Consider the following 26,012-nt stretch of genomic DNA (forward strand, 5'->3'; position numbering starts at 1 on the left):
GGAAAATCAAGCAGTATTAATACTAACTACTTGATTTTAACCAGATTAAGGCAATAGTCTGCTTATTGCAACTGACATTTCATTAAGTTTATATGAGTCTTACCCGGTTAACAGACCATGGTCCCTTTTAATGTTTCTAATACCTCTGCTATGTGTATCTTGTTTGTTTCAGAGTTTTCAGAGTGTGCATACGCCAGATAGGTCACACAATGAACAGGATGCATTGTGGTGTTTTTATACACAAACAGCTGCATACTGTGGTTTAGATGTAAAATAATCTTTGGAGAAACCCATGCAAACAAACTCAAAAAACAAATTAAGTGTCTCCATTTTCTTTTTCCTAGTTTGTGGTGATTTGTGTCTTAAACTGTAGACAGTGGATATCAACTGGATTAAGTGGGAGGGATGTTACTTTTCTGTTTCTCTAATTTCTCTCTCTCCTCTGTCATCTGAATGAGTTGCCTGTCCGACCACTACCTGAGGAGGTCTGAGCAATCGGATCAGTGGCATTCGCCAGTGACTGTTTACACCTGGATTTATATGTGATTAAGCATGACTGGCTACATATCCAATCATCCAAGACGCATTTTAGTGCAACGTGTAAAGTGAGTAATAAACGTATCAGTCCGAGTAACTGTTATGTGTATGTGTGCAATTGTGTATGTGTGCAATTCTGTGTGTGTGTGTGTGTGTGTGTGTGTGTGTGTGTGTGTGTGTGTATATGTGTTTGTGCTGCATAACAAGTGTGTCTGTCCACATAGCTGTCATGAATTTGTGTATCGGAGTGGTTGTGTGTTTGAATCTCGATTCATATCAGTTTGAGCCTAAGTCTTTGTGCATGACTGATTGCTTTGTCTGTCTGACCACAACTGAAAAGGGATCCATCTCTCTCTTTGCCTCTCTCTCTCTCCTCCCTCTGCCTCTCTCTCTCCCTCTATCTGTTTGACTGGGTGTCTCTATCTACTCAGTTCCACCTTAAGAGAAGCTTTAGCAGCCTGTCGTGTTTGTGTTGAAGCCAACAGGCACAATATATTACAGTCTAGGGCTTGCTGCTGAAAAGCCCGCTGGATCCTCCACTGACCTGCTGTTCTTTCCTGCTTTCCTCTCGCGTTTTTTCCACATTTAGATTAAAAACAAAGCTCTCTCTCTCTCTCTCTCTCTCTCTCTCTCTCTCTCTCTCTCTCTCTCTCTCTCTCTCTCCCTTCTCCCCTCCCTTCTTCTTCTTCTCCTCCTTCTTCTCCTTCTTTTCTGCGGCAGCAGTCAAGGCAGAGGCTTCAGTGTGTCAGAGAGAGGGTAAAGAGAGAGGAAAAAGCTGAGAAGAAGACTATTTGGACGGAGCTGAGTGTGTGTGTTTATGTTTGTATGTTTCGCCATTGGACGGCCGGGTGAAGGGGCATGAGGAGAAGAGTAGGAGGGGGAGAAGAGGGGAGCCTGCCTGGATGAAGTGCTCTGTGTCATGTCACTATGTGTGGACCTTGACTGATCACAGGTTGAGGAAAAGGGAGAGACACTGAGAGGAAGACAAGGAGGTGGAGAGAGAGAGGAGGACTTGAACTGAGAACTGAGACTTTTCACTGGGAAAAGAAGACGAAGAAGGAGAAGGAGGTAAAGTCTGGAGCTCCGTGTTTATCATGACATTGTTGGATAAAGCAACCGACGGATTGAGCGCTCCTCAGTTGTGTGTCAACAGGAATTCGCCTTAGAAGACAGAGAGAGGGAGAGCTAGGGAGAAAAGAAGGAGAGAGACTCTGGAAGAGTAAAGACTGCTGTGTTCAACCCAGCTAAGGAGTGTGTGTGTGTGTGTGTTTGTGTGTGTGGCTGTGTAACCGGTGGAGGGCAAAGGAGTGGAGGGCCAGGGGACTAACCTGGCCATCAAACGGACTGGCAGCCTCTCCTCTCCTGGGATCATGTACCCTCAGGGCAGGCATCCGGTAAGTACCTCCTTATGTCTCTTTCTCCTGTCTATCTGACTCTGTTTCTGTCTGTCTCTCCATCTCCTTCCATGTCTGTCTCTCAACTCCAATCTCTCCCTCCTTTTCTTATGCCTCAGATTCACCATGTCACTTCTAGCTCCCTCTGTCCTCTTTTTGCTGTCTGTCTCCTCAAGCCTCTTTCTGCTTCGCTTATCTTGTGTCTTTCCTCCTTTTACTGCCTCTTGTCCTCTCCTTCTGTCTCCCTGCTTCTTGGTCTGTGCTAAAGTATTTTCTTGTCTTTGTCTTCCTGTCCTTCCTTCTGTCTTTTTCAGCCTGTCTGTGTTGTCCCCCTCTCTTGTTTAGTTATGGGGACTGTACTGTAACATGAGGAGCGAGACGTGAGGGGAGGAGGGTGTCTGGGCTAAGAGATTCCCTGTTATGTACACACACACACACACACACACACACACACACACACACACACACCCCTCCTGCTCTGTCAGCTGCAACCAGGTGCCTTTGAGATCTTGTTGATGGTTAGCTGTGTAGGTGGCATATAACTGAACCTGCACTCTCAGCTTGTGTGTGTGTACATTTGTGTGTGTGTACTGTATATGTAGGTGTTCATTAGTGTTTCTATGTGTGCTTATGTGTGACACTGTTTATGTGGACGACCGCGTGTGTGTGTGTGTGTTAGAATAGATCTGTCTATATTAATGTCTGTGTCTGTGTGTGAGGATGTGTGTGCTTGTGTGTAAATGGTCAGTACAACTGTCCATTTGCTCATTTCTGTTGCTAAGCAAACACTTGCGCACACACACAGACCAGTTAATTGATAGTTAAATTCCACTTAATTCATTTCCATTACTACTAAGAAAGGTCGTGAGTGCACAAGTACTTCCCTTTTAATACCTCCTTAAAGTCCCTTCCCTCCTTCAGTTTCACCCTTCATCAGCAGTGAGAATTTGCTGTTAATTTACCTGCCAGGGTAGAATAAAGGTTAAATACATAGAGTGAAAAGCACAGAAGGATGAATGACAGCTTAGGCTCAGTCTGGCTTAGGCCATTCGTTTCACAGGGGCCCCGGTCCGGTTGCTATAATCAGATTTGGTTGTCAGTCTCTTTGTATCTGGTACAAATGGGTCAGTGGCCACTTTGCCTCGCAGCCAGCCAGCCAACCACTCAGTCAGCCAGCAAGCCAGCTAGCTATCACACAGAATTATGAATGACATTTTCACAAGAGGAAGGCATGAGGAATCAATTATATGTACAGAGAGAATGCTAATAAGCCAGCCGCTGGAATAGAAAGGAGAGAGAGAGACCCTGAGAGAAACAAGAGAGAAGTGAAAAACAAAGGGAGAAAGTGAAAGATGTAAGAGCCAAGAAAGGGAAAATAAGAGTGAGAAAGGATTCTTTAAAAAGGCACGGCCGGGGGTAGAAAGAGAAATGAAAATGAATGAGAGATGCAAAGGAAGAATAGAGTGTGAACATTCCTCTGTTCTCTCCTTTAGAGGCGTATCAGAGAGCTTCCTGCTGCGATGTTCTGCGTTTGTGATAAAGTTCAATCCCAGATTGAGCCAACTCCAACCGATCGATAGCTTCTATCTCTCTCCCTCTGTCTTTCTTCTGTTTTTCTCCCTCTCTGCCTTTTTTCTCTCTTCTACTTCCTCTGCAGGCCTCCTTTGCCAGCGGAACTTTATTTCTGGTGTTGCTATGAAATGTGATCTGTGGAGAGGTGTGAGGGTGCAAAGAACAGTTGCATGTACATTTACATAAACGTGTGTTTATGTGTTTTTGTCCCAACACAGTTGCATCTAAAATATGTAGTTCACCCTGTTTTTTTTCACAAACACAGCTGGAATATGACCTTTATCAAAGAAATTCCAATTTTTCTGCAAGTTGGCTGCAAGAAAGCATGACATTAGAGAGGCTGATTTATGTTGCCAGAAAACAAAATCAGAAGCCAAACCGTAAGCACACAGTATGAGCTTTGGTGCATCTTGCTTTTCACTAGTTGACTCTTAAGCCTGAGATGTCCGTTCGTTCTTGATTGCACCAACAGTGACAGTTTTCAAAATAGTCTCCACTAGCAACTTCATTACCAAAAGGGTTGACTGGCTACTTTGAAATGAAGAGAATCAGCTTAAAAATGACAATAATTTATATGAAAAAAGTCAGAAGTAATGTAACTTATATGTGATTTGTAGTTAATCTCTTTCTTCTTTTGTGGTACTGTGTAAATACACACACAACTGTTCATTCAGCAACCTTGATGTAGCCTTGCTGGTGTCACTCAAACATCATGTTCTACTTCCTGTCTGTGAGGACAGAGAGGCCTTGAATGCAGCTCCTCTCAACCCCTCTGTGTGTCCCTTCAGAAATGATAAGGAAGGTGTCTTCAGTATAAATAGATAATATGTACATCCAGAGCCTCAGCAGTGCTATTTTTTTTTATCAGAGAAGAAGTCCGTCTTTGTTCTCCTTGCTCTCTGGCAGGAAAAGGTTAAAACTGAGGGCTGATTTGCCAGTCCAGCGGAACTGTAATTGGTTCCACTGGATTTTTGTTGCAAGCGTTATCAGAACTGTGTGAATGTGTTTGTGTGGATATGTGTGAGGTGTGTTAATGTGTGTTTTTTGTTTAATGTGTGTATTTGCCGTGTGTGGAATCCCTTTTTATGTGTCCGTGTCTCTTTAGTGCTTTTTGAGTCTCAGTGTGTTGCCTTGTTTGTTGACTTGGATGCGTGTAAATGTGTGTGTGCATCATCGGTGTGAGGTTCACTTTTTGTTTTATGTGTGCATTTGCTCTTAAATGTTAAGTGTCTTTGCGTGCAAGTGTATGTATTTGTTGGTGTGTGTGTGTGTGTGTACCATCTATGTGTTTGTATTTGTCCTTGTGTTCCTGTAAAAGTGCTTGTGTGTGTGTTCGGCTGTCAAAGTGTGTCTGTTTGGATCTGGGAGAGGAAGGGGAAAAGGAGAGCGGTGGTGGTTTTTGTGTGTGTGTGTGTGTGTGTGTGTGTGTGTGTGTGTGTGTGCGTGTGCGTGTGCGTGTGCGTGTGCGTGTGCATGTGCGTGCATACACTGTGTGCCAACAACAATAACAATAAATAATGTTCCAGTCCGACCTCGACTGTTGCTGTGAATGTACAAGCCCTTGATTGGCTGCCACACCCCAGAGAGAGAGAGACACAGGATTTACTGTGTGTTTTCATGGTTAAGAAAGACATGTCTGACTGCTATCCAGCAAACAGGACTGATCAGAGCTAAGACTCACACTCACATGCATGTACGCTTGTATTTCACATAATTTTACACATATATTCATGTACAAGTACAAACAAACATCCAGAGTTTAGAAAAGTATTGCGGTTGTATGAGTTTACACTAAAAGCTGTTGGTCTGTGTGTGTTTGTGTGCATGTGCCTGTACTGCAATATGTTCCCCAGACCTGGGAGTTGTGGTGGCTGTAGTCTAGAGGATGTAGATCAGACAGAGTTTATTCAGTAAGCGTACGATAAAGAGAGGAGAGAGTGAGCATGGAAGAGAAAGAGGGAAAGTTGGTCTTGGCTCCAGTTTAGTTGATGATGGTGTTGATTGTTGTCGGTTGTAACAGTACTATATCAAATCAAATATGCTCTCATAATCATTATTACATCATGCATGAACATCATTCAGTCACTTTCTACTTTGGAAATTTATGTCATGACAATATAGCAGCTGTTGAATTATTATTGTTATTGTGTGTATAGTGTGTGTGTATAGTGTGTATTGTGTGTGTGTGTGTGTGTGTGTGTGTGTGTGTGTGTGTGTGTGTGTGTGTGTGTGTGTCTTGGGAGACAAAGAGGAAAAAGGAGAAATGAGAACACAAGTGTACCAGTATGTGTGGTACAATCTAAGCAACTGTTGGAGAATGTATAATTGTCTTCTGTGTGTGTGTGTGCGTGTGTGTATGTCTCCTTCTTTGGCCATGAGTAGGGCAACACTTTATTTTTACGGCCAAGTAAACAAACTCATGCCAAGTATGTGGCCACAGAAATCACATATGCTCCATTAATGAGGGTAGGCCGACTATAAGAGTGTTTGTGTGTGTCTTAAAGTTGGATTTTGATGTGCATGAAATGAGAAATTTGTGAGTTAATTTTGTAGTTGCAGTGGCAGGACATGCTTAACCACTTATTATTGTGTAAGTGCTTACTAATGTGTATATAGCAATTTTTGGATATGCAACAGTGCGCTGTTTCGCGCACACTGGCCCTTTTTTTTTTTTGGCATCTAGCCGTGTCAGGCAGTTTGTTTTTCCCCAACATTTGTGGCTGTAATGAAAGCCATGTACGGTAAACAGCACAGCACTGCTGTCACCTCCCACAGATGACATTCTTCCCTCCTTTGCTTTGTCCTCATCTTGTTTACATTTAATTTTATTCAGCATTTCAAAGGCAACCCGTAAAATGGCAAAAAGTCAAGTAACAACAATACAGCTGCAGTGAGACGACCCACAGAACAAGCAGAAAGTCAAGCCACCAACTACTTCATCATCAGCCACCCAGATTAAGTCTGCTCTCTGATAAAAAAAAAAAAGAAGGAGAAAAAACAGGCCATTTTCTATCCTCAAATCCTGTATTCTGTGTTCTTTTCTTTGTCATTAAAAGAAATGATCAGAGCGATGGTTGGATGGAGTCCAGAGACTCTTTTGGCTGCCAATCTTTCCCTGATTAGTAATCCACTGATGGCTTAGTGGCTGACTGGTGAGCTGCAGCATTAACTGACTAGATCTCTGAATGTATGACTTGCTGACTGCTTAAACTAGTGGACTGACTGTCTGACTTTTGGTTTGCTGACTGCTTGGCTAGCTGGATGACTGACTGACTTAGTGTTGCCATGTTAATTGACTGTCAAACTGAATGACTGACTGGTTAGCTGGCAGAATGAGTAAGTGGTAAACATTCAACAACATTGTCAGAAAGAAAGAGGCAAATCTGAGGGCGTCATAAAAAGACGGCTGAAGTTACATTTCCATTCTTCCCTGCAGCTATTCTTCAGTCTTTCATCCACACAGCCCAAACCAATGAGCTGTTGCTTATGTTCATTGCTGCTCACTTCAGCAGACACACACACACACACACACACACACACACACACACACACACACACACACACACACACACACACACACACACACACACACAGACATGTACACAAGGGGCACCGACACTCCTCTGCCACACTTGGTATTTCTCATCTATTCATGTGCCTTTTTCCTAAATATTTCACCAGCCAATTATTATTTCATGTGCTATCTGAATGTGTCTCTGCTTGTCTCAGAGACACAGGCAAAAAGAAGAACAAAGGGTCTAAGTAGGAGAAGTAAAGAACGAAAGGAGAGAGAAGGGAGGGAGGAATAAGACAGAGCAGAGAGAGAAAGGGCACAAGAAAGAGAAAATGTTTTGTTTATGGGTGTTTTTGTTCAAATTAATGCATCCATGCATAGGCGTGCCTGCTTATACCGTGTGAATACTCATGCGTTGGTAGAAAGTGTGCCAGGGGCTAAACAGATAGAAAGAGAAGACAAGCAGACAGAATCATTTCTTTCCCAATCACTCCCAGACCTGCATCTGTTTCACAGTTGCTGTCTCTCTCATGCAGCCGCTGCCAGCGGTGGAAAAACAGGCAGCTGCTTGAACAGAAGACTTCCATGTGATGGAAGGACAGACAAGCAGAGAGACTGACAGAGAGACAGATAGATCCAGACTGGTTCTTCTCAAGGTTAAAATGTTCAACTTGTGTAAGAAACAAGTTAGCAGAATGCTGTACAGGCACTCCAACTTGCAACTTGTTTATATATACACCAGAAAAAGTGGTGGGTGTTTGTGACTAGATCCCAGCTGATAACTCTATAACACGTATAACAAATATACAGTATATATGTGGACCAGTTTACTTGGTACACTTAAAAAGTAGTCTAATACAACAGTCCTACGGTAACTGTCCATGAAGGTTAAGTCAGTTTACCTCAATCGGGTGGACAAAATTATAGAAACTCCTGTCAGTGTAACAATACAATAAACTGCACCACAAACTGCAGCTTACAAAATGGCCATGTACTTAATTTAAAGGTCCAGCATGTGACATTTTGGATCTATTGGCAGAAATGGAATATAATACTTATAGGTATGTTTTCTTTAGTGTATAATGACCTGAAAATAAGAATCGTTACATTTTTGTTACCTTAGAATGAGTCGTTTTTACAGAGCGGGTCCTCTTCTACAGAGTCTGCATTTTGAACTGCCATGTTTTCTACAGCTGCTTAGAATGGACAAACCAAAAACTGGCTTTAGATACACAGGCAACTGAGTATTGTTGGTAATTAACAAGAGATGGCAATACAGAAAGGCACAGAGCACTGAATTGTTAGCTTTTTGTGTAAGATGTCCCACTGAGTTCAGTAAGTTCACAATTCTTTAATACCCAACTTAACAACGTAACAACAATTCTTTAAGTTAAAGTGTTTATGTTGAAAATAATATCAGTTATATATATATATTGTTATCTAACTCTCAAATGTTAATATCTTGAAAAGTACAGTTTGTAACACTGACAAGTCGCAGTTGCTGAATGACAGTTTGTAAAAGCTACTCTTGCGAGTGTTTCTAGCAATGGCATTGTCTGATTTTTGGGCCACCTGATATTTAGTGTTTCATTATGTGCTTGCATGTTATCACATCACTCATACTGTTCGATTATAAAGTCGTAGAACTTGTGACCAACTGACAGGCAGTTGAACATGGACAGGCAGACACTGACAGACAGGTGATGGTTAAGGCCAGTGGATCCCACCTCCGTCCTGTTATGTGATACAGTACAGTGGGCTTCACCCGCCACTCCTCCCCTCCCCTCACCTCCCTCCCTCCTCCCTCCATAGATAATCCTTCCTAATTCTTTGCTTGCCCGTGCCAGCTCGACCAAATTGTGATTGACTGCTGTCCCACATGGTGTCTATGTGTGTGTATGTGTGTTTGTGCACAACTGACCCTTCCCTCCCTCCCTCCCACCTCCTCCACCTCCACCTCCTAGATTAACCGGATCAGTTTTGGGTTTCAGGATCCCCTATGCTAGCTTCTGCGGCGGTCACACACACACACACACACACACACACACACACACACACACACACACACACACACACTCATACACATATACACATATGCATATGAAAACACAGGCGGTAGGCTGTTTTTTGGCCCTTCATGATGCGCTATTGGACCCCTAACAGTCTGCACTGCCATCTGTCACAATACAGGAGAGACCAAACACACACACACAAACACACACACACACACACACACGCACACACACACTCACTCACTCACTCCAACAACAAATGTTTGTTCTGGTTTACATACGGCACGACTTGATGATGCCTCCATCTTTGTAAACACTGCAGAAGGATGCACATACATCCTGGTATACAGCTCAATTTAACCTCTACCTGCTAAAGCAAGACAACAAGTCTCCTGTTATTACTAATAAGCATGAACTTATTTGAATCCAGCTTTCCATACTTGTCTCTTTATCCTGACAGGCAGAGCTCAGCATGGGCAGGGATATTTCTCCTCTTGCCTGAGGACCCTTTTGTAACTTTTTTTGAGTGTATTTTTCATTTCCTTTTTGCTCATCAGAAGTTTTTCAGCTCCAGGGTCCATGAAACTCATTCAAAAAGGTGCAACTGAGAAATCAAAAGAGAGACGTTTTGGAGTTTTTGTCCAGCAGATGAAAGACATTCAAATCTCTCTCATCAGCACACTACACAGGACGCCATGTTGACACTGACAGTTGTCACTCGCAGATCTCTTGTATAAGCCTGATCTGTGACTATGGGCTTTGTTATATGACTTAGTGCCGCTGATGTAACCCGCCAGCAGCACTTTGTCTGTGTGCATTCGCATGAGTATGTGTGTTCATGTGTTCATGGCAGCAGATGGTGGGAGCAGTATTACCACAGACCGATGGACAGTGCACAGGGTAGAGTGACTAGGCTGTGTTGACTACAGCAAAGACAGCATGACACTCTGTCTCTCTCTCTCTGTCTCTCTCTCTCTCTCTGTCTCTCTCTCTCCCTCTCCCTCCCTCCCTCTCTCTTTCTCTTCGTCTTCTTCCCATCCCCTCGGTGTCAGACGGATGAATGGCTGGCTATCTCTCTCAGTCAGCAGCCACGCCGCTCTTTCATCATCTGTCTCTCTGCTCGGTCTTTCATTCCTCTGTAAGGATGTCAGACTAGTCTATCACTCCCTCCATTCCTCAGTCCATCCATCCCTCCTGTCTGTCAGATGAGTATCTATCTCTCTTCCACCTCTTTTCCCCCTCGTCAATCCATCCCTCCATCCCTACGCTCCCTCCCACAGTGAGTTTGTGTGTTCTCTGTGTGCTTCAAGTGTGAATCTACATGTGCAGTAGTGTTTGTTTGTTTGTGTTTTTCAATGCGCTCATGGCTACATGGGCGCGTGTGTGCGTATATGCGTATATGCGTGTGCCAGATCACTATCAACCCCCTCCCTCTTCCCCTCCCCCACTGAGTGTGTGGTGTGAATCAAGGTCAGTGGGGATCTGTTGGCAGACACCCCCCGTCCCATCTATCCCACCCACCCCCTCCATGCTTCCCTCCCACACACACACCCAGAGGGTTTGTGTGTGTTGTGCCCATCCAGCCATCTAGATGTCCCTGCTATGCCTGCCTCAGCTCAGCTCAGTTTAGCTCAGCTCAGCTCAGCTCCGTGGATTAATTACTGGGGAACCCACCGCGTCTCTGACCTCCACCGTCGGACTAATTGAAATCTAATTGAATTGTGCTTGTCTAGACTAATGAAGCCCCGCCACTGAAACCGCCAATCTTTTAGCTGAGGCTACTTGCCCGATAGCCACCCAGCTGCACTGTACCGACTGCACTGTGCGGCTCAGTTTGGATGAATGGATGGATATGGGACCAGATTGGTAGATAGATGGACTCATAGTTATAAGTGTTAAGTGTTTTTACTTAGTAATATATGTTTTGTGACTTTTACTGGATTAAAGTTCAACAGCATCATCAGATGTATTATAAAATTGTAGTTGAGTACATCAATACCTACTGAAATATATGCTTCCTTATTACAAAATGTAATCCTATCTCATGTCAAACCTGCGTTTTGCGTCTTTGCTGTTTGCCAGTGCCAAATCATAGTGAAAGAAAACTTTATTTTGAGGACCACAGTAGCCAAAATCATGTAATATGACATTAGTAAACTTGGAGTTAGATTAGCTTAGCAGATCCTCACCACTGTGGGTTCAGTCTTCAGCTGTGGTGCTTCAGGTTCGCCTGGGTGCACATACCAACACAGTGGGCAGCATTTGCAGGGTGGTATGCCGATGAGGTGTCCTTGTCTCTGCAGCAGCAGCGGGAGGTGGCATCTAGGCGGGATAGTGTGAACCTCAATACTCCTCTTTAGGCTGATCACTGACAGATGATAAGAAGTGGCTGAAAAGAAGTGGCAGAGACACCTGGCAGACTGCATCCTCCCCAGGCTCACAGTGGGAGTTCCACCGTGCTGGGAAAATCAGCCAATCCAATTATATGTATTTTTGGGAGAAAAAGGGGGAAGAAAGTGTCTTCTTACATAAAAATCTTTTCTAGTTTTTTCTGAGTACAAACTAAGCCCCATCCCCAAACATAAGCAACTACAGCATCAAGTCCACAGTGCCCTTGTTTCCAAAACTTTATGAAGACCATGGAGGAGGAGGGTGGCTGTCGAAAGCGCTTTAGACAGACATGGAAGCCTGGTGGAGGTGGTGGGATGGGTGGGGGGGTGTACCCCAGGGAGGTGCTTGTTTTGTTGGGCCTTCTTTAGCTTTTAGCAGGTGAGAGACGGTGCCGTGATTCACCATAAGTTATTCATTTGACGTTTCCTCCCTTCTCAGCTCTTTGTAGGCTGGAATACATTAGCAACCTGGCAGAGTGGAGAGGATGCTAATGTGGAAGAGAGGGAGAGGGAGAGGAGAGGAAGAGAGGATGGAGGCAGTGGAGGGAAGGAGTCATTAGAGGAGGAGGAGAACAGAGAGGGAGAGGACACGGCTTTATGATGTGTGGGAAGGGGAAGTGACCTTCCCTCTCACTTTCATCTTGGCTTTTCTCTCCTCTTGCCTTGTTCCCTGAGACACACACACACACACACACACTCTCACACACACACACACACACACACTCAAATGTACAAATGTATGATGGTGCATGCGGGTGCACATTACAGGCACAATGCATACAATCTCTTTTCTTGAGCAGGCACACACACACACACACACACACACACACACACACACACACACACACACACACACACACACACACCTCAGTATCCATTTTTCATCCTTCTTTCTCTTCTTTTCTTTCTTTTTTTTCCTGTGCAGGTCCCCTTGCAACCTGGCCAGTCTTTCAAGTTCACAGTCCTGGAAACTCTGGACCGTATCAAGGAGGAATTCCAGTTCCTCCAGGCGCAGTATCACAGGTACAAATACAATATTACATTGCATTTATGAATAGAAATGCACATCATAAATGTCTATGGTTAACATATTCTTTCTAATCAAGAGGAACTGGTATGAAAAATGGCTCGTCTAAATTTTTTTATTATTGTATATTCTCTACACTAAATGTAATAATTATAGAAACAACAGATTGTTATTCAGTTCAGTGGAAGAGGCAGTTGAATTCTTGAATATATGAACCAGTAAAGATAATATGACAGCGTGCAAGTGCTGTCCTTTAATCTTTATTACTACACTTAATGTACAAAATATTGGAGACTGATAGTGAGTTGCAGCCTGTCATACTGAATCCAGGCTCACCCATCTCAAAGCTTTACACACTTCTCTTACTCTTTGTATAGATTTCCAGTTTCTCCTATCATACTGATAACATTAAACAAGTATATTTGTATCTCTTACATTATTTCTGTTGCCATTACACTTTGTTACAGTATAACTAAAGTTGTGGAAAAATTATATTACAGTTTCCAACATATCATATGGCTGACCAGAAGTGACCCTGGCAAAGAGAGATGAAGCACTGTTGGTTAAAACATCCAGCCTCTTGCTCACACCTCAGTGGGTAGGCTGAAAAGCCTGCTGTGGTACAGCAATACCACTTTACTGCTAGACATTAGGCTGGTGGATCTCAGTGAGACACACACTCTATGCAAACAGATATCTATCCATGTGCCCTAATAATACATACACTATAGGTTTACTAATAATAAACCCCCTGACATATTAGTCGATATCAAGTGTCTTTTCACCTTCTCTGAATATTGGCCTGGTAAAGTTGCTGGTAAACTCATACACACTAGTGACAGCTCTAGAGTGACAGGACAGGGAGGAGAGAGAGGGGATGACACGCAGCAAAGGGCCACAGGTTGCATTCGAACCCATGACTGCTGCTGTAATGACACCTTGGTACAGCACGACCAGGGCTCCACCTTGGTAGTTTAAACAGTCTCGAACAAATATATGTAATAATGTACAATTAGGCCCTTCCTGAATAACTAAGGAGTTTTCTGTCTTTATTTTGTCTATTATTGACTCATGTAATGCATTTGAAACACATTTGAGTACTTTGGAAATAACCAGCCCTTTACTTGATGCAAAACTAAAGCAGAACACAGCCAAAAGGCACAAACCCAACATGAAATGTGATACTTTGTCAGGACTCATTGGACCCTAACATAAACACGGCAATCTATACATGACGTATATAACTAGACACACTCCCACACCCGTGGAGGTGTGATGAATTGCAGTGGTGAGTAAAACACACCCTGCTGGCAGTTGCTACCAGGAAGGTGATATTTTTCAGTGTCGCTTGAGCATTAAAACGTAGCCTGACCACGTGACTAAGAATATTTTTTGGTATCCTTACACGGCCTTAAACTATGTTTGACCTCTGCAATATCCGAGTCCAGTGAAAATTATAATTCATTTCAGTAGATGCAAATACACCATTTAATCCTAGTGTGTGTGTGTGTGTGTCCTTTTTCGTCCTTGTGCAGCCTGAAGCTGGAGTGTGAGAAGCTGGCTAGTGAGAAGACTGAGATGCAGAGGCACTACATCATGGTGAGTCCAATCAGGTCTTTACCAGAGCTGTACGGTGATTTGTTAGTCTGACTGGGCCACTCAGAAGCTCTGAAAAGAGTCTGATGGGTTCTTAGGAATTGCAATCAGGGGACTTGTATCTGTGCTTTTGATTAGCTGGATTGATGTTATTTAGTGTTTATGTCGTAAAAGCTCTCTTTGTCTCTTCACTGTTCTTCCTGTATTTCTCTCATTCTTTCTTCTTTAATTTACATCATTGGGTTTTACATAGCACAAAAATAGGGCAAGGCAATAGACATATTGCACAATTTATAATTTAAAATCATGTTGAAATGACATTAATATTTTTAAATGTCATGATTTACTTTGAGAAACATATAATGATAATAATAATACATCTGCATATGAGTGCAGTGGTTCATAATCTTAAATATCTGTAATAGTGGAGTACAGTTTCATATTTCCTCAAGTTGTACAAACTATTACTAAACCAGTATTATTTGTTTTTCTCTCTGTGTTTCTTGCACACCATTTATCTTGCTCACTCATACTCCTCTCTAAAACGTACTTTGCCTTGTCTCTCTGTCTTTCTCTCAGACCCTCTTCTTCTTCGTCTCTCTGTTTTCTCTCGTGCGCTAACAGCCTGAGCTCCCTCTGTGTCGGTGTGTCTGTGCGACTAAAGGCTCACATGTATCGTAAGCCTTCGTCTGTGGTACAAAACCCACACAGAGCCGACCAGAATACGATATGCACCATCTGCTAAGCTGCTCGCATTTCATAAACCTGGGAGAGCAGGCAGGATCAGGCCCGTAAGCTAGATAGACACACAGATGGATAGACAGAAAGAGGGAGAGAGAGAGAGACAACCAGACAGGCAGATAGACTGACAAATAGACTGAGTGTGAGAGAGAAAAGCAAGCAGGCAGACAGGGAAACAGACAAATGGATATACTGTAGGAGCGCACAGACAGGCAGATGATAAAGAGATAAAAATATATACACACAAACACACAGGAGATACAGCATACACATTCATTCATTCTACACACACATCCTTGTTCTTCTGTTCTTATGAGGACCTTTCATTAAAGATATTTAACTAATCCTTATTCTTGTAATAACTGACAATGTAATAAGAGCCTAATGATATCAATCAAAATTACATAAATATTTGTCCAATTAGGATTACTATGTTATGAAACAAACTGTTGGATAATAGTGTACCATATTATAACCAAAAGGTGTTTCTTTATTTTTTACTACTGGTGACTGTAAAACTTTGAAGCAGTCATAGTTGTTAAAGTAAGACTACGTAATTTTTAAAGGAAGAAATAAGACCCCTGCTTTAAAACAACGGACTCAAGAACAGCCTTGAGAAGTGAAGGGAAATTAAAAATTGTCCTTAAGTTGTCACCAAAGTGGCTGCTGTTCAGCACAAATTACAAAAGCTCAGTTAATCATTCTGTATACTTACACTTAAGTTACGACATAATCTCCCAGTCACATCCTCAACCCAATACAGGGATGTTTTTATTACATTTTGAAGTTATTGCATTTTCTGGCAGTTTGAATAAATCACGTACTGTATAATAACAAATCCACACAACTGCATAGCCCAAAAACTTGTTGAGGTTTTGTTTAGGATCTTAAACTAACCATACACCAGCCCTCAACTCGTCCTTTTAAAAACAGAAGGATTTTTCAAACTGACCTCACTTCATAAAAATATCCTCACTATGCTTTTCAAAGTGGTAAAAAATATGAGAAGAAACATGTGTGCATAAATATGATACAGTGCAGAACACACACAAAGTAAAACCACTGCAAACCACAGACTCAAAAAACACCCACTTCTCTAATCTTGGGCACTCCCAATTTTAGCTGCGGTTTCACAGAATTACTGTGTGGAGCAAACAGCCTAGACAAACATCCACCTTCTCCACTGCAAATCCTCACCACCCAATCTTATACTATAGGAGGGGTGGCATGTCAGCAAATATGCATTTCCTTGTCTTTCAGACATGGGGCAGTGGATGACATTTGATCGAACTTTGTGCATATTAAATGTCACAGCCTTTGTGACCACTGCACCACTGGCGAACTAAGGAGGGAGAGAAATGAGGAGTATCTTCTGCTTCATGTTTAAGTTCACCACTAGGCTTTAACTGCTTCCTATGGCCAGAGGTCAGGGAGCTGCAGATGCAGATGACATATCCATATAGGTTAGCATGGCAGATGGTTAGCACTCCAGGCTATAATATTTGAACTGGGGCTCACTGTGGTGTAGTGGATGCCTAACACAGTGCTATGCTACTTCAGAGGCTCAGAAAAGAGAGGGAGGGAAAGAGGGAGAGAAAATGAGAGGGAGGGTAGTGAAAGAGAGGCTCAAAGGGAAAGATAGCTTGAGAGAAAAAAGGCTCAGAGTGTCAGACAGAAAAAAAACAGGGAACTGCTGAGGGAGGGAGGGAAGGATACAAAGGGAGGCAGAGATAAAGAGAATAAAAGAGGAGAGGGAGAGAGTGATAGAAGCTGGGGAGAGAGATACAGAGGGAAAGAGAAAGAGGGAGAGTGTAAAAATGCTGAAAAGGAATGAGAGACGAAATGAGAGAGAGAGTACCAGGGGACAGAATTGCACATAGGAGAGATGGAGGGTTGAAAAAAGATGCTGTGAAGGGATGAAATGGAGAGAGAGAAAAGAGAGTATGTAACACGGAGTGCAAGAGAAAGAGATAGTGATGTGTTTGTGTGGGGGGGCGTGAAATGAAAGAAAGAGAGATAGAGAGAGAAAGAGAGAGAGGGTGCACGCACAGACACGTAAATAATGTGAAGCAACAACGGACTCGCTGCGCCCACAGAGGAGATAACCCAGAAGGCTATATTTAGCTCGTTAGGCCTGTCATCCACACTGAGGCCTGTTTCCACAGGCTGGGGCTCTGCTCACCACGCTGCACTGCTCCTGCCTTTACTATTCATCAGTTTTAAGCTCTTTTAAATACTAGGGTAAGGGGTCGGAAAGTAGGAAGATGGTTATACAGGGCGATGCAGGGCTGGGGCCAGTGAACTTTAACACCCAAGAAGACATGACAGTTAAGAAAACATGCACATTTTTCTGTTTGCATTTTTTTTAATTTGGCAAGACTTTCCTGATGAAAACAGCAGCATAAACGCCTAAAAACAACATGTCTATGTTAAAGTGGCAATAGGGAAGCAAAGGTGTAGGTTGTGTTAAGTTGTTATAGAGCCACAAAGTCTGGCGAGGTAGGAGGTCTGGGTGGTTTGGTGGATCAACAAAACGACGGATTTTGACAAGGGAGGCTGCTGTTTCCTGCAGACATTGGTTTCTTTTAAACATGACCACGATTGTTTCCTAGCCCTAACCAAGTAGTTATTTTAACTCAAACCACAATCTTTCCCCATCCCTAACCAAGTCATTTTTGTCAAATCTCAACTAACCAAGCTATATAGCGATGACAAATGATATTGTCCTGCCAGTATCTTGAAATCATCAGCTCTAAAAACACTTGTACTGTATGTGTCTGAAAGGAATTTGGCACTATCTTTATCTTTCTCTGAGAAAGTTTGAGTTTGTGTATGTACTGTGTCAATGTTGTTGTTGTCTGATCATCAGCCAGTCTTACCATAACTTGCTTGCTATTGCAGCATTCTTGTATTTATTACAGATATACCAGCTTCAGGTGTGGATTTTCCTCAGAGGTAAATCTGATGAAGAAAAGCTTTAGGTTGACAGTTGCTGCTCCATATTAAAAACACATATAATTGCATTATCCATATCTCATCTTTTCAGATCATATGTGTGAAAATCTGTGTTTAAAGGTCCAGTGTATAATTTTTCAGATTTATTGGCAGTGTTAGAAGATACTATTCATAGGTATGTTTTCATTACTGTATAACTGCCTGAAAATACAATCATTGTGTTTTCGTTACCTTAGAATGAGTTTCTCTTATCTACAGAGGGAGCGGGTCCTCTTCTATGGAGGCTGCCATGTTGAACTGCCATGTTTCTACAGTAGCCCAGAATGGACAAAGCAAACACTGACTGTAGATAGGGCCTTTCACCACAGTTTCTCCTACACCAGGGATAGGCAACCTGCAGCTCTTTAGCCCCTTCCAAGTGGTTGCCTGTGGCTTTGACCAAATATTAAATGGAATAATGTTTATTTTTAAACATTTTCATTTCTCATTGTTGTAGGCCTGAAGTGATTCTTACATTCTCTAATTCTAAAAATGTGTTGCCATTTCATACTAAATATAACTTATTAGCATTATAAGGTTCAAATGTTTTGTGGCTTCAGACAGATTTCTTTTTTGGCTAAATTTTTCTCTTCCGTTGCTAAAGTTTGCTGACCCCTGTCCTACACAGTTGGAATGGGAGGGTGAGGCAAGCGGGTTGTAATCTGCAACTACACTGCTAGGCATTACAAAATCCTACACACTGGTCCTTTAAGTAGAACTGAGCTACCAAGACAGCCTAAATATTTAATTTTTTACATGTGGAAAAGCGCATTAAGATTTAAAGATAGTGACAGTAAAGGTTCCAGAAAGGTCTTGAGAAAACATCTTGTTTTTGTAGTAACATCCACAAACAATTAAACCATAACCTAAAACACGTTTTGTATGGTATTTGCCATGTCATGTTTTTTCATATCTTTAGGCTAATGGTAATCACTACAGGGAGGTAACAGTACTGAAACAGACTTATAGTTACAAACATAAAACATCCCCACTACATTTACCTATTTGAGAGGATGTCACACTAACTAAGCCAAAGCAAAAGGCAGAATAACTGCAGCGATATTGTATTTTCTAAAAAGCCTTCCTTTACTACCAGCCATCATGTTTTAATAGAAGGTGTTAGTTTTACTTTGCTGCTAGATGTCTCCGTATGGCACTCAACTTTTTAAAGTTGGGAAGTTTGTTTGTTCTTCTCATTTGCTACTTAAATTCTATAGCTGGCAATCGGTTTGTTTTACACATTTCACGCTTGGAGAAATGATGCCATAACCCTCTCAAATAGCTCCTATCCATAGAGTGTTGAAACACTGCAGTGAAACGGCTGAGCCAGGTTTGGATATAGTGTGTTTGTATGTTTGGCAGACCCACACTCTGTATCTTTTTGGATGGAGTATATGTTTTATGTTGGCTGCTCTACTAGACTTATTGCTTTGCATGTGTAGAGAGACACTGGCAATGTGTAACTTTAGTGGTAGCTGCAAAACACACAAACAGCAAGTCACACACATTGAGAGTGTCTGTGGGCGTCTTGCTTTTCTCCTCCCGTTGTATTTATAATTCATGGCTCTCAGATTTCACTGCTCTCCTGGAATTCCACTGTGTATTTTTAAATAAGGTTGCATTGTAGCCCTGGCTAATCAGGGGGCGTAGATGTGTCGGTCACATGCTTACACAAAGTGCAAACAAGTCTCCTGCCTGGAGAGCTGTGTTCACCCCTGCTGGCCTGAGGGTGAATCTTGTGAAGAGCAGTTACACAAGCACTAGGCTCAGTGAAATGTGAAAGAAGAGGAGATAAAGTCTTTCATCATAAAACCCTAAAAGCCAACATTTTAATGCACTGGATTTTCTGGCCTAAAGTGGGAAAACCTTGATGATTGACTGAAGGTTTTACAATTAAATATATGTTGTAGTTCTGTCGCTGCCCTGGTTTTCTCCCTTTTTTCCCTTTAAGGATTAAATGTATTCAGAAACCTTTTTATCCGGAGTCTTGGCTGTTCTACAGCCTTCCTCTGATTCCTACTGTCAAGCACAAGACAAAAGTCCTCCATAAGACTTAGTGGACTGCTCAGACCCTTTCTAATATAAAGTATAAAAAGATATGTCTACTGGAGGGTGACAGCTCACAGTTGGGAATCACATTAGGTGGCCTCTTCATCGCTGTGTGTGTGTTTAATTGAGGTACAGAGGCGCTGCAGGGGTCTGGTGTTAATGAACGGCCATGCTTCTGGCAAGAGAAAAATATTTTTGCTTCAAATTTCATGATAAAAAATAATGATGACACGTGATATTAAATATGCCAATATTTTCCTTCCTGTGCATTGCTGAACAGGGAGATGTTGGACAATAAGTGACCATTTCAAAAAATTCCAAATTCAACACTGTATGATCAAGACAACAACAAGCCATCTGAGAAGAAATAGACGTTTCCAGGGATAAAAGCAGCAGCAAGACCACAACAACAAATTTGAAGTCCCATGTCAGTAGCCTGATAATTTGCATGAATCCCTGAACAAATCTGAGATGTGTGTGTCTTTAACCAGGCTAACCTGTCAACATGTCATTTATGTGAGGCAGCAGAGGAAACACAAATCAACTGATACAATGGGATTAGGCACTAATCTCAATGACAAAGGTGTTATTTTTCATTTTGGATTTTTTGAAATAGTGACAGCTCTAGTGGACAGTAATGTCACACTGAAATGATTTCTTACTCTTATTGCAGGTTGTGCAAACATCAAACTTACAACAAGCATAATAAGTACCTGCAGGTCTTTAACAGTTCACTCTGTAAAACAGATCCAAAAACAAGTTGAAACTTGGAAACTGAAAATTGGTTGAAAGCTAAGGTAAGCTAAGCTGCCATTAGTCACTATAATGTTACACCTGCTGTCACTTCATGATAATTATCTTAGTTATCTTTGCTAGGAAGACTTTAGGCCTCCTGCAGCATATCATTTTAATTAGTAGTTAAACATTGATATTATAAATTAATATTACAAAATAAATCCTTGTTCTCTCATTTCTCTTGTTTTAACATTCTTCATTCATTAAGAACAATGTCTTGAAAAGTAAACGATCCATGGTTCAAAGCACTGGCAAAAATTCTCAAATATTTTGTTTAATTGTTCATATCAGTATTATATTTCTTATTACATCATAAATTCCATAAAAATTCTGTCAATTGTGTTTTTTTCTTTATTTGTCTAAATATTTTATCTTGAAGCCTGTATCAGGATTGTATCATGGCCTCAGTGTTTTGTCTCATGCCTGCCATGCGGTCATTTGTTGGAACATTGTGAGCGTGTGTGTGTGTGTCGGTGTGTATCAGTGTGTGTCGTCCATTCAGTACAGCCCCTCAGGCAGAGATGGTGTGTGTGTGTGTGTGTGTGTGTGTGTGTGTGTGTGTGTGTGTGTGTGTGTGTGTGTGTGTGTGTGTGTGTGTGTGTGTGTGTGTGTGTGTGTGTGTGTGTGTGTGTGTGTGTGTGTGTGTGTGTGGATTAATGCGGCGCTCTCAGCCTCTTACTCTGCTCCCAGCTCATCTGTCTGATTCAGGCTGACACACTGTGTTCTCTTCAGCAACATTACAGTCACAGACTGCTTGAGAAAGGGGGAAGGGAGGGGTCAGAGAAAGGGAAGGACAGTGGAAAAAATGAAGGGAGAGAATAGAAGTAATGAAGGAAGTGAAGAGAGAGATGGGGACAGTGAGATAGAGAGAAAAGGAGTGAGCAAAACAGACAGAGATGAAAGAGAAATGAGAGAGAGAGAGAGAGAGAGAGAGAGAGAGAGAGAGAGAGAGAGAGAGAGAGAGAGAGAGCACAAGGGCATTGGCAGAGAGTACTGAAAAAAGTAAAAAAATAAATAAAAACAGAACAAGGACATTGGCAAAGAAAGGGAGAAGAAACATATCAAAGACAAAAAGGGTACATTTCTGTGTATGAGTATGATAGAGTAAAGGAGATGAGGAGGGGTTGAATAGACAGAGGAGATGAAGAGAAGGAGAAATGAAACTGATGTAAGATAGCAGGAAGGAAGAGGGCAGAATCTGAATAGAGATTGCTCCTCTCTGAGCTGAACGTGGCTCTGCCATCCGATAGTGGGAGTTGGGTAGGGGATTTAAGCGGGGCCAGATGTAGGGAAGGATTGAGTCTGTTTTAAGACTCTTAAACCGGTCTGAACTGTCTGGAGCAGGAGAAGCAAACAGGACAGGAGTGTTCATAAAGACAGACTGGGTCTCCCACACGGTACATACTGTACACATGTGTTTATAGATATAAACTCATCAAATTCAAGGTCAGCGCTATCCAGTTGTTGTTCTGGCTCATCCTCTGATGAAACTGGCGGCAAGAGAAGCTGCAGTGAGGCTGAATGTCTGCCGTGACTGATTTAGTCGTCACCCGCTGACAGGGCACAATGGAGAAGTCAGAGCCTGCTAACCTAACCTCTGATGTGGGTTAGCGCAGCGTGCTAATAAATGTTTTAACATCGTTGGTATGTGTGTGTGTCTGAGTATGTGTGTGTGGGCGGGCAGATGAAAGAGACAAGCTCACCCGAGAGACACGGATGAACAATGCTTTTGTTAAGGTTTTTACACACATCCACACCCACACAACACACACACACACAACACACACACACACACACACACACACACACACACAAATAATGCATGCAGGAGTAAACACAAGCTGTATACACGAACATGTGAGCAGCACACACACATACTGTATGAACACAAGCATGCTGTAAGGCCACACATACATGAGTTGAGATTTTCTCACACACACACACACACGAATGTCCCATTTAGATAAATCACCTTGGATTAGACCCACTTCCTAAAGCTCATTTTTGAAGTCTGCCAGCGTTCTTCGCAGAATGCATAGAAGAGATAGAGAGAGAGAGAGAAAGAGAGAGAGAGAGAGTCTGGCACGATTGTCTGACACTCTCTCAACACCATGGGGGTGGAGGGAGGGAGGGGGTAACGAAAGAGCAAACACTCCCAGAAGAATGGAAGAGTGGAAAGAGGAGGGAAATACGAGAGTGGAGGAAAAAAGAAACGGAAAGAGAGAGAAAGCTGCTCATTGAGAGAAATGCAGGAATGTTTTTTTGTCCGTCTGGCCCAGATGATGATAGTGCAGTGTGTATGTTATTAGTGGCAGATAGATGTTAGATATGATGTTCGGAAGAGTGGAACGTTACAGTGCGATCAGATAAATAAGAATTACACTGCAACCTCATTTATCTAAAGTATCCCGCCTCCTGAACTGACATAACGAGCCAAAAAGCAGGCAAACCATGGAGCGATGGTAATGGCAGTGGGTGAGATGGTGACTCTGCTGCACTTCTCACAATGTGTATGCAAGTGTTTTTTTTTTTATATTCTAGATAATGTTTACACCAGAAAAACAATGTAAAACTTCAGTTACATATGAACCTTTCTTACAAATAGAGTTTTCACATGTAAGTCAGTTTTTAAATGTTATGGATTGGAGCTTTATTTTTCATTATAGTTTTGTTGTTTTGTGTCATGGACTGTAGTGCAGTGGTCCTCAACCTTTTTGGACCCCAAAATGTATACACACCAGGCCGTGTATCCCTATTTGATATGATGTAGTGTCAGGGATCCCCATCTGATAATATTTATTTATTCCACGACTGTCTGTACTGCAGATTAACAGTGAAGAGTGTGGAACCTCTGAACCGTCATTCTTATACATTCTCTTTACTGTTCTCTTTTACATTTGCTTACTTCTAGTCAATAATAGTGAAATTAAAATGGTCCCATTTTTTCCCCCCTGGAACCTCCTCAAGGACCGATGGGGGTCCCTGGACCCCAGGTTGGTAACCACTGATGTAGTGGATAGACGATGACATTTTCATTTGAGTGCAGCTGTGGCCACCAATCAAAACAATGTCTGCATCATGATAGCAAGGCACTTTCATTAAATGCACTCTACAAATGTCATATGGATTATGGACTATATGGGTTTATTCTAATCTACAAACACTGTAGATATGTACTGACGCTGTTATTAGTCTGATGTGACAAATAGGGAAACTACAACAATAACTCAAGTAAATAACTGTGTACCTCATCATAAGGTAGCTGAAATATTTTGTTTTATCAGTCATCTGGTACAATATTCACTGTGCACATGGAGACACATGTGCAGCATGTAAGATCACAGTCTTGTCATAAGAAATTATTCTTATTTGACATTTAGATTGCGTTCTTCACATTTCACACACACACACACACACACACACACACACACACACACACACACACACACACCCACCCCGTTCTCTTACCCTGCTCTCTGGGTGGGCAGTGCTGGGTGTTCTTGTTAAGCGACGTCAGCCAGTTGGCTTAGTGTTCCTCTGCCAGGCTTAACACACACACACACACACACACACACACACACACACACACACACACACATATCCACCACATGTCCCTTGCAATCTGCTACACACACACACACACACACACAACCCACGTAGACAAGAGATCTTACAGTGCTGAATGAGAATGCAGTAACACAACAGAGGGATTATATAAGGCAGAACGGCGGGCATGGGGGGTGTAAATGGAGGCAGGCAGTTAAGAGAGGATGAACATATTAAAAACTGACTATAGCACCAAAACACATACTTTACAACTGCAGTTTCAACTCTACACACAGTGCGGTTATTACAGCATAGTACACCTGTTAATACTGTACACAAGTCTCAATGACAATTTTTTTTCTTTATTAGGACTTTGGACTACTTGAACATGCTTTGTGGACTGTTTGCTTTCTATATGAATAAGACCAAAAACGAGTAGCAGTCTTATTGTAGTTAACACATACACTGTACAAATGTAATTTGTCACTCATGAGTTGCTACCATACTACTCTTACACATTCACTGACATAAAGCACAGTTGCTACCACACTGCAGTCCAGGCTAGACTCCCAAAGAGGGTTGTCACTAGAGTGCTGTACAGACTGCACAAATAGTACAATAGTCACTTCACTGCTGTCTAGCCTACACCCACAGGACAACTGTTACTACATTTCAGTCACTTAGTCTTCTCCTTTCTGCCTCTTCAAAGGAAGCCATGACTGGACCAATTAATTGTTACATTGAACTGGTTGTTCAGGTAAAAATGGCTAATTTATAGCTGGAGCAACTTTTCTAGTACTGTAGTTGAGCAATGTTGTAACTGCTTGTGGCTCTTGGCCAGATTCCCCATTCAGCTCTTGGCTTCTTGTCACCTGTTAGTGTTTAAAGTGCTGAGATTGTAACACTGCCCTCTGTCTTAGAATCACTGTTTCGTCTTCTTTAGACTGAATGACTCAGGTTTAAGTCTTGGCAAATGAACGGCCTTCTAAACTGTTTCGAGCTGTCCTGAAGGTGACACTGTTCTCTATCTGACCTCACTGAAAGGAAGCGGGCAAAGAGGAAATGATCCTGCAGGGACCAATAAACTATTGCAATTTAATCTTGTTATCAGCAATAGTGCCGCAGCTCTCTAGTGGAAGTACAATGAGGGGCATTAGTACATAACAGAGTGAATAACTCGCTGCTTGGATTGTTTTTGTATTTTGCCCAACACGTATACTGTGTTCATGTCTTTTCCTATCCTGATGGGCTGGCAGGGATGGAAAAAGTTGTAACTATTGTCAAAAAAAGTAAAAGCACCAGTAACTTTTATTATTATTTAAGCATGTATTGTATTTTTTTACATGTCTCTTTCATATATTTATAATGTAACTAGTAACTGTAGCTGTCAAATAAATGTAGTGGAGTAACTAGTACAGTATTTCGTAGTATTTCGTAATTAGTAAATGTAATTGGTTCCAGCATGTCCACCTGGCAGTGTGTGTAATAACACAAGAATTTAATATACAATTGACGGTGGATTTTCTCTTGCGTTTTGCCTTGGCTTTTCAAGAACCCGAGATATACACAGCAAAAGAAAAGCGTACTTCCTACTGGCTGGGGAATGCATTGACATGAATCCCATTTTTAATTAAACAGTCTCAATGAAACTTGATAGAAGAGAACTGAACGTCTTTCCATTGAGTCCACTGACTCTCAAAAATGTTCAGTGGCAGCATCAAAGCTCCCTTAACTTTTACTGTGGCTACAGAGCAGCATTCGCATCATACCTTTATTGCATTCCTTTCCATAATGCTGTGCTGGTTACGTACACTCAGCGGCTTCATTTTAGTCCGGAGTGGAGAG

At 42.0% G+C, this 26,012-nt stretch overlaps 1 protein-coding gene across 4 annotated transcripts in view; it reads left to right on the forward strand.

The window, feature by feature from the left end:
- The first annotated feature begins 442 nt into the window (after positions 1-442).
- Positions 443-26,012, forward strand: part of tle2b (TLE family member 2, transcriptional corepressor b) — a 76,782-nt gene continuing 51,212 nt past the window's right edge. For 3 of the 4 annotated variants that reach the window (XM_051377292.1, XM_051377295.1, XM_051377294.1), the window contains exons 1-3: positions 1,025-1,931; positions 12,345-12,442; positions 13,982-14,045. In XM_051377292.1, the coding sequence (XP_051233252.1) occupies positions 1,908-1,931; positions 12,345-12,442; positions 13,982-14,045 (186 nt within the window). In that variant the 5' untranslated portion in view covers positions 1,025-1,907. Of the gene's footprint in view, positions 606-1,024; positions 1,932-12,344; positions 12,443-13,981; positions 14,046-26,012 lie in introns of those variants that run through there. The other variant, XM_051377296.1, reaches the window with a different exon arrangement.

This window comes from Dicentrarchus labrax, unplaced genomic scaffold, assembly GCF_905237075.1.
Source record: "Dicentrarchus labrax unplaced genomic scaffold, dlabrax2021, whole genome shotgun sequence".
NCBI lineage: Eukaryota > Metazoa > Chordata > Actinopteri > Moronidae > Dicentrarchus > Dicentrarchus labrax.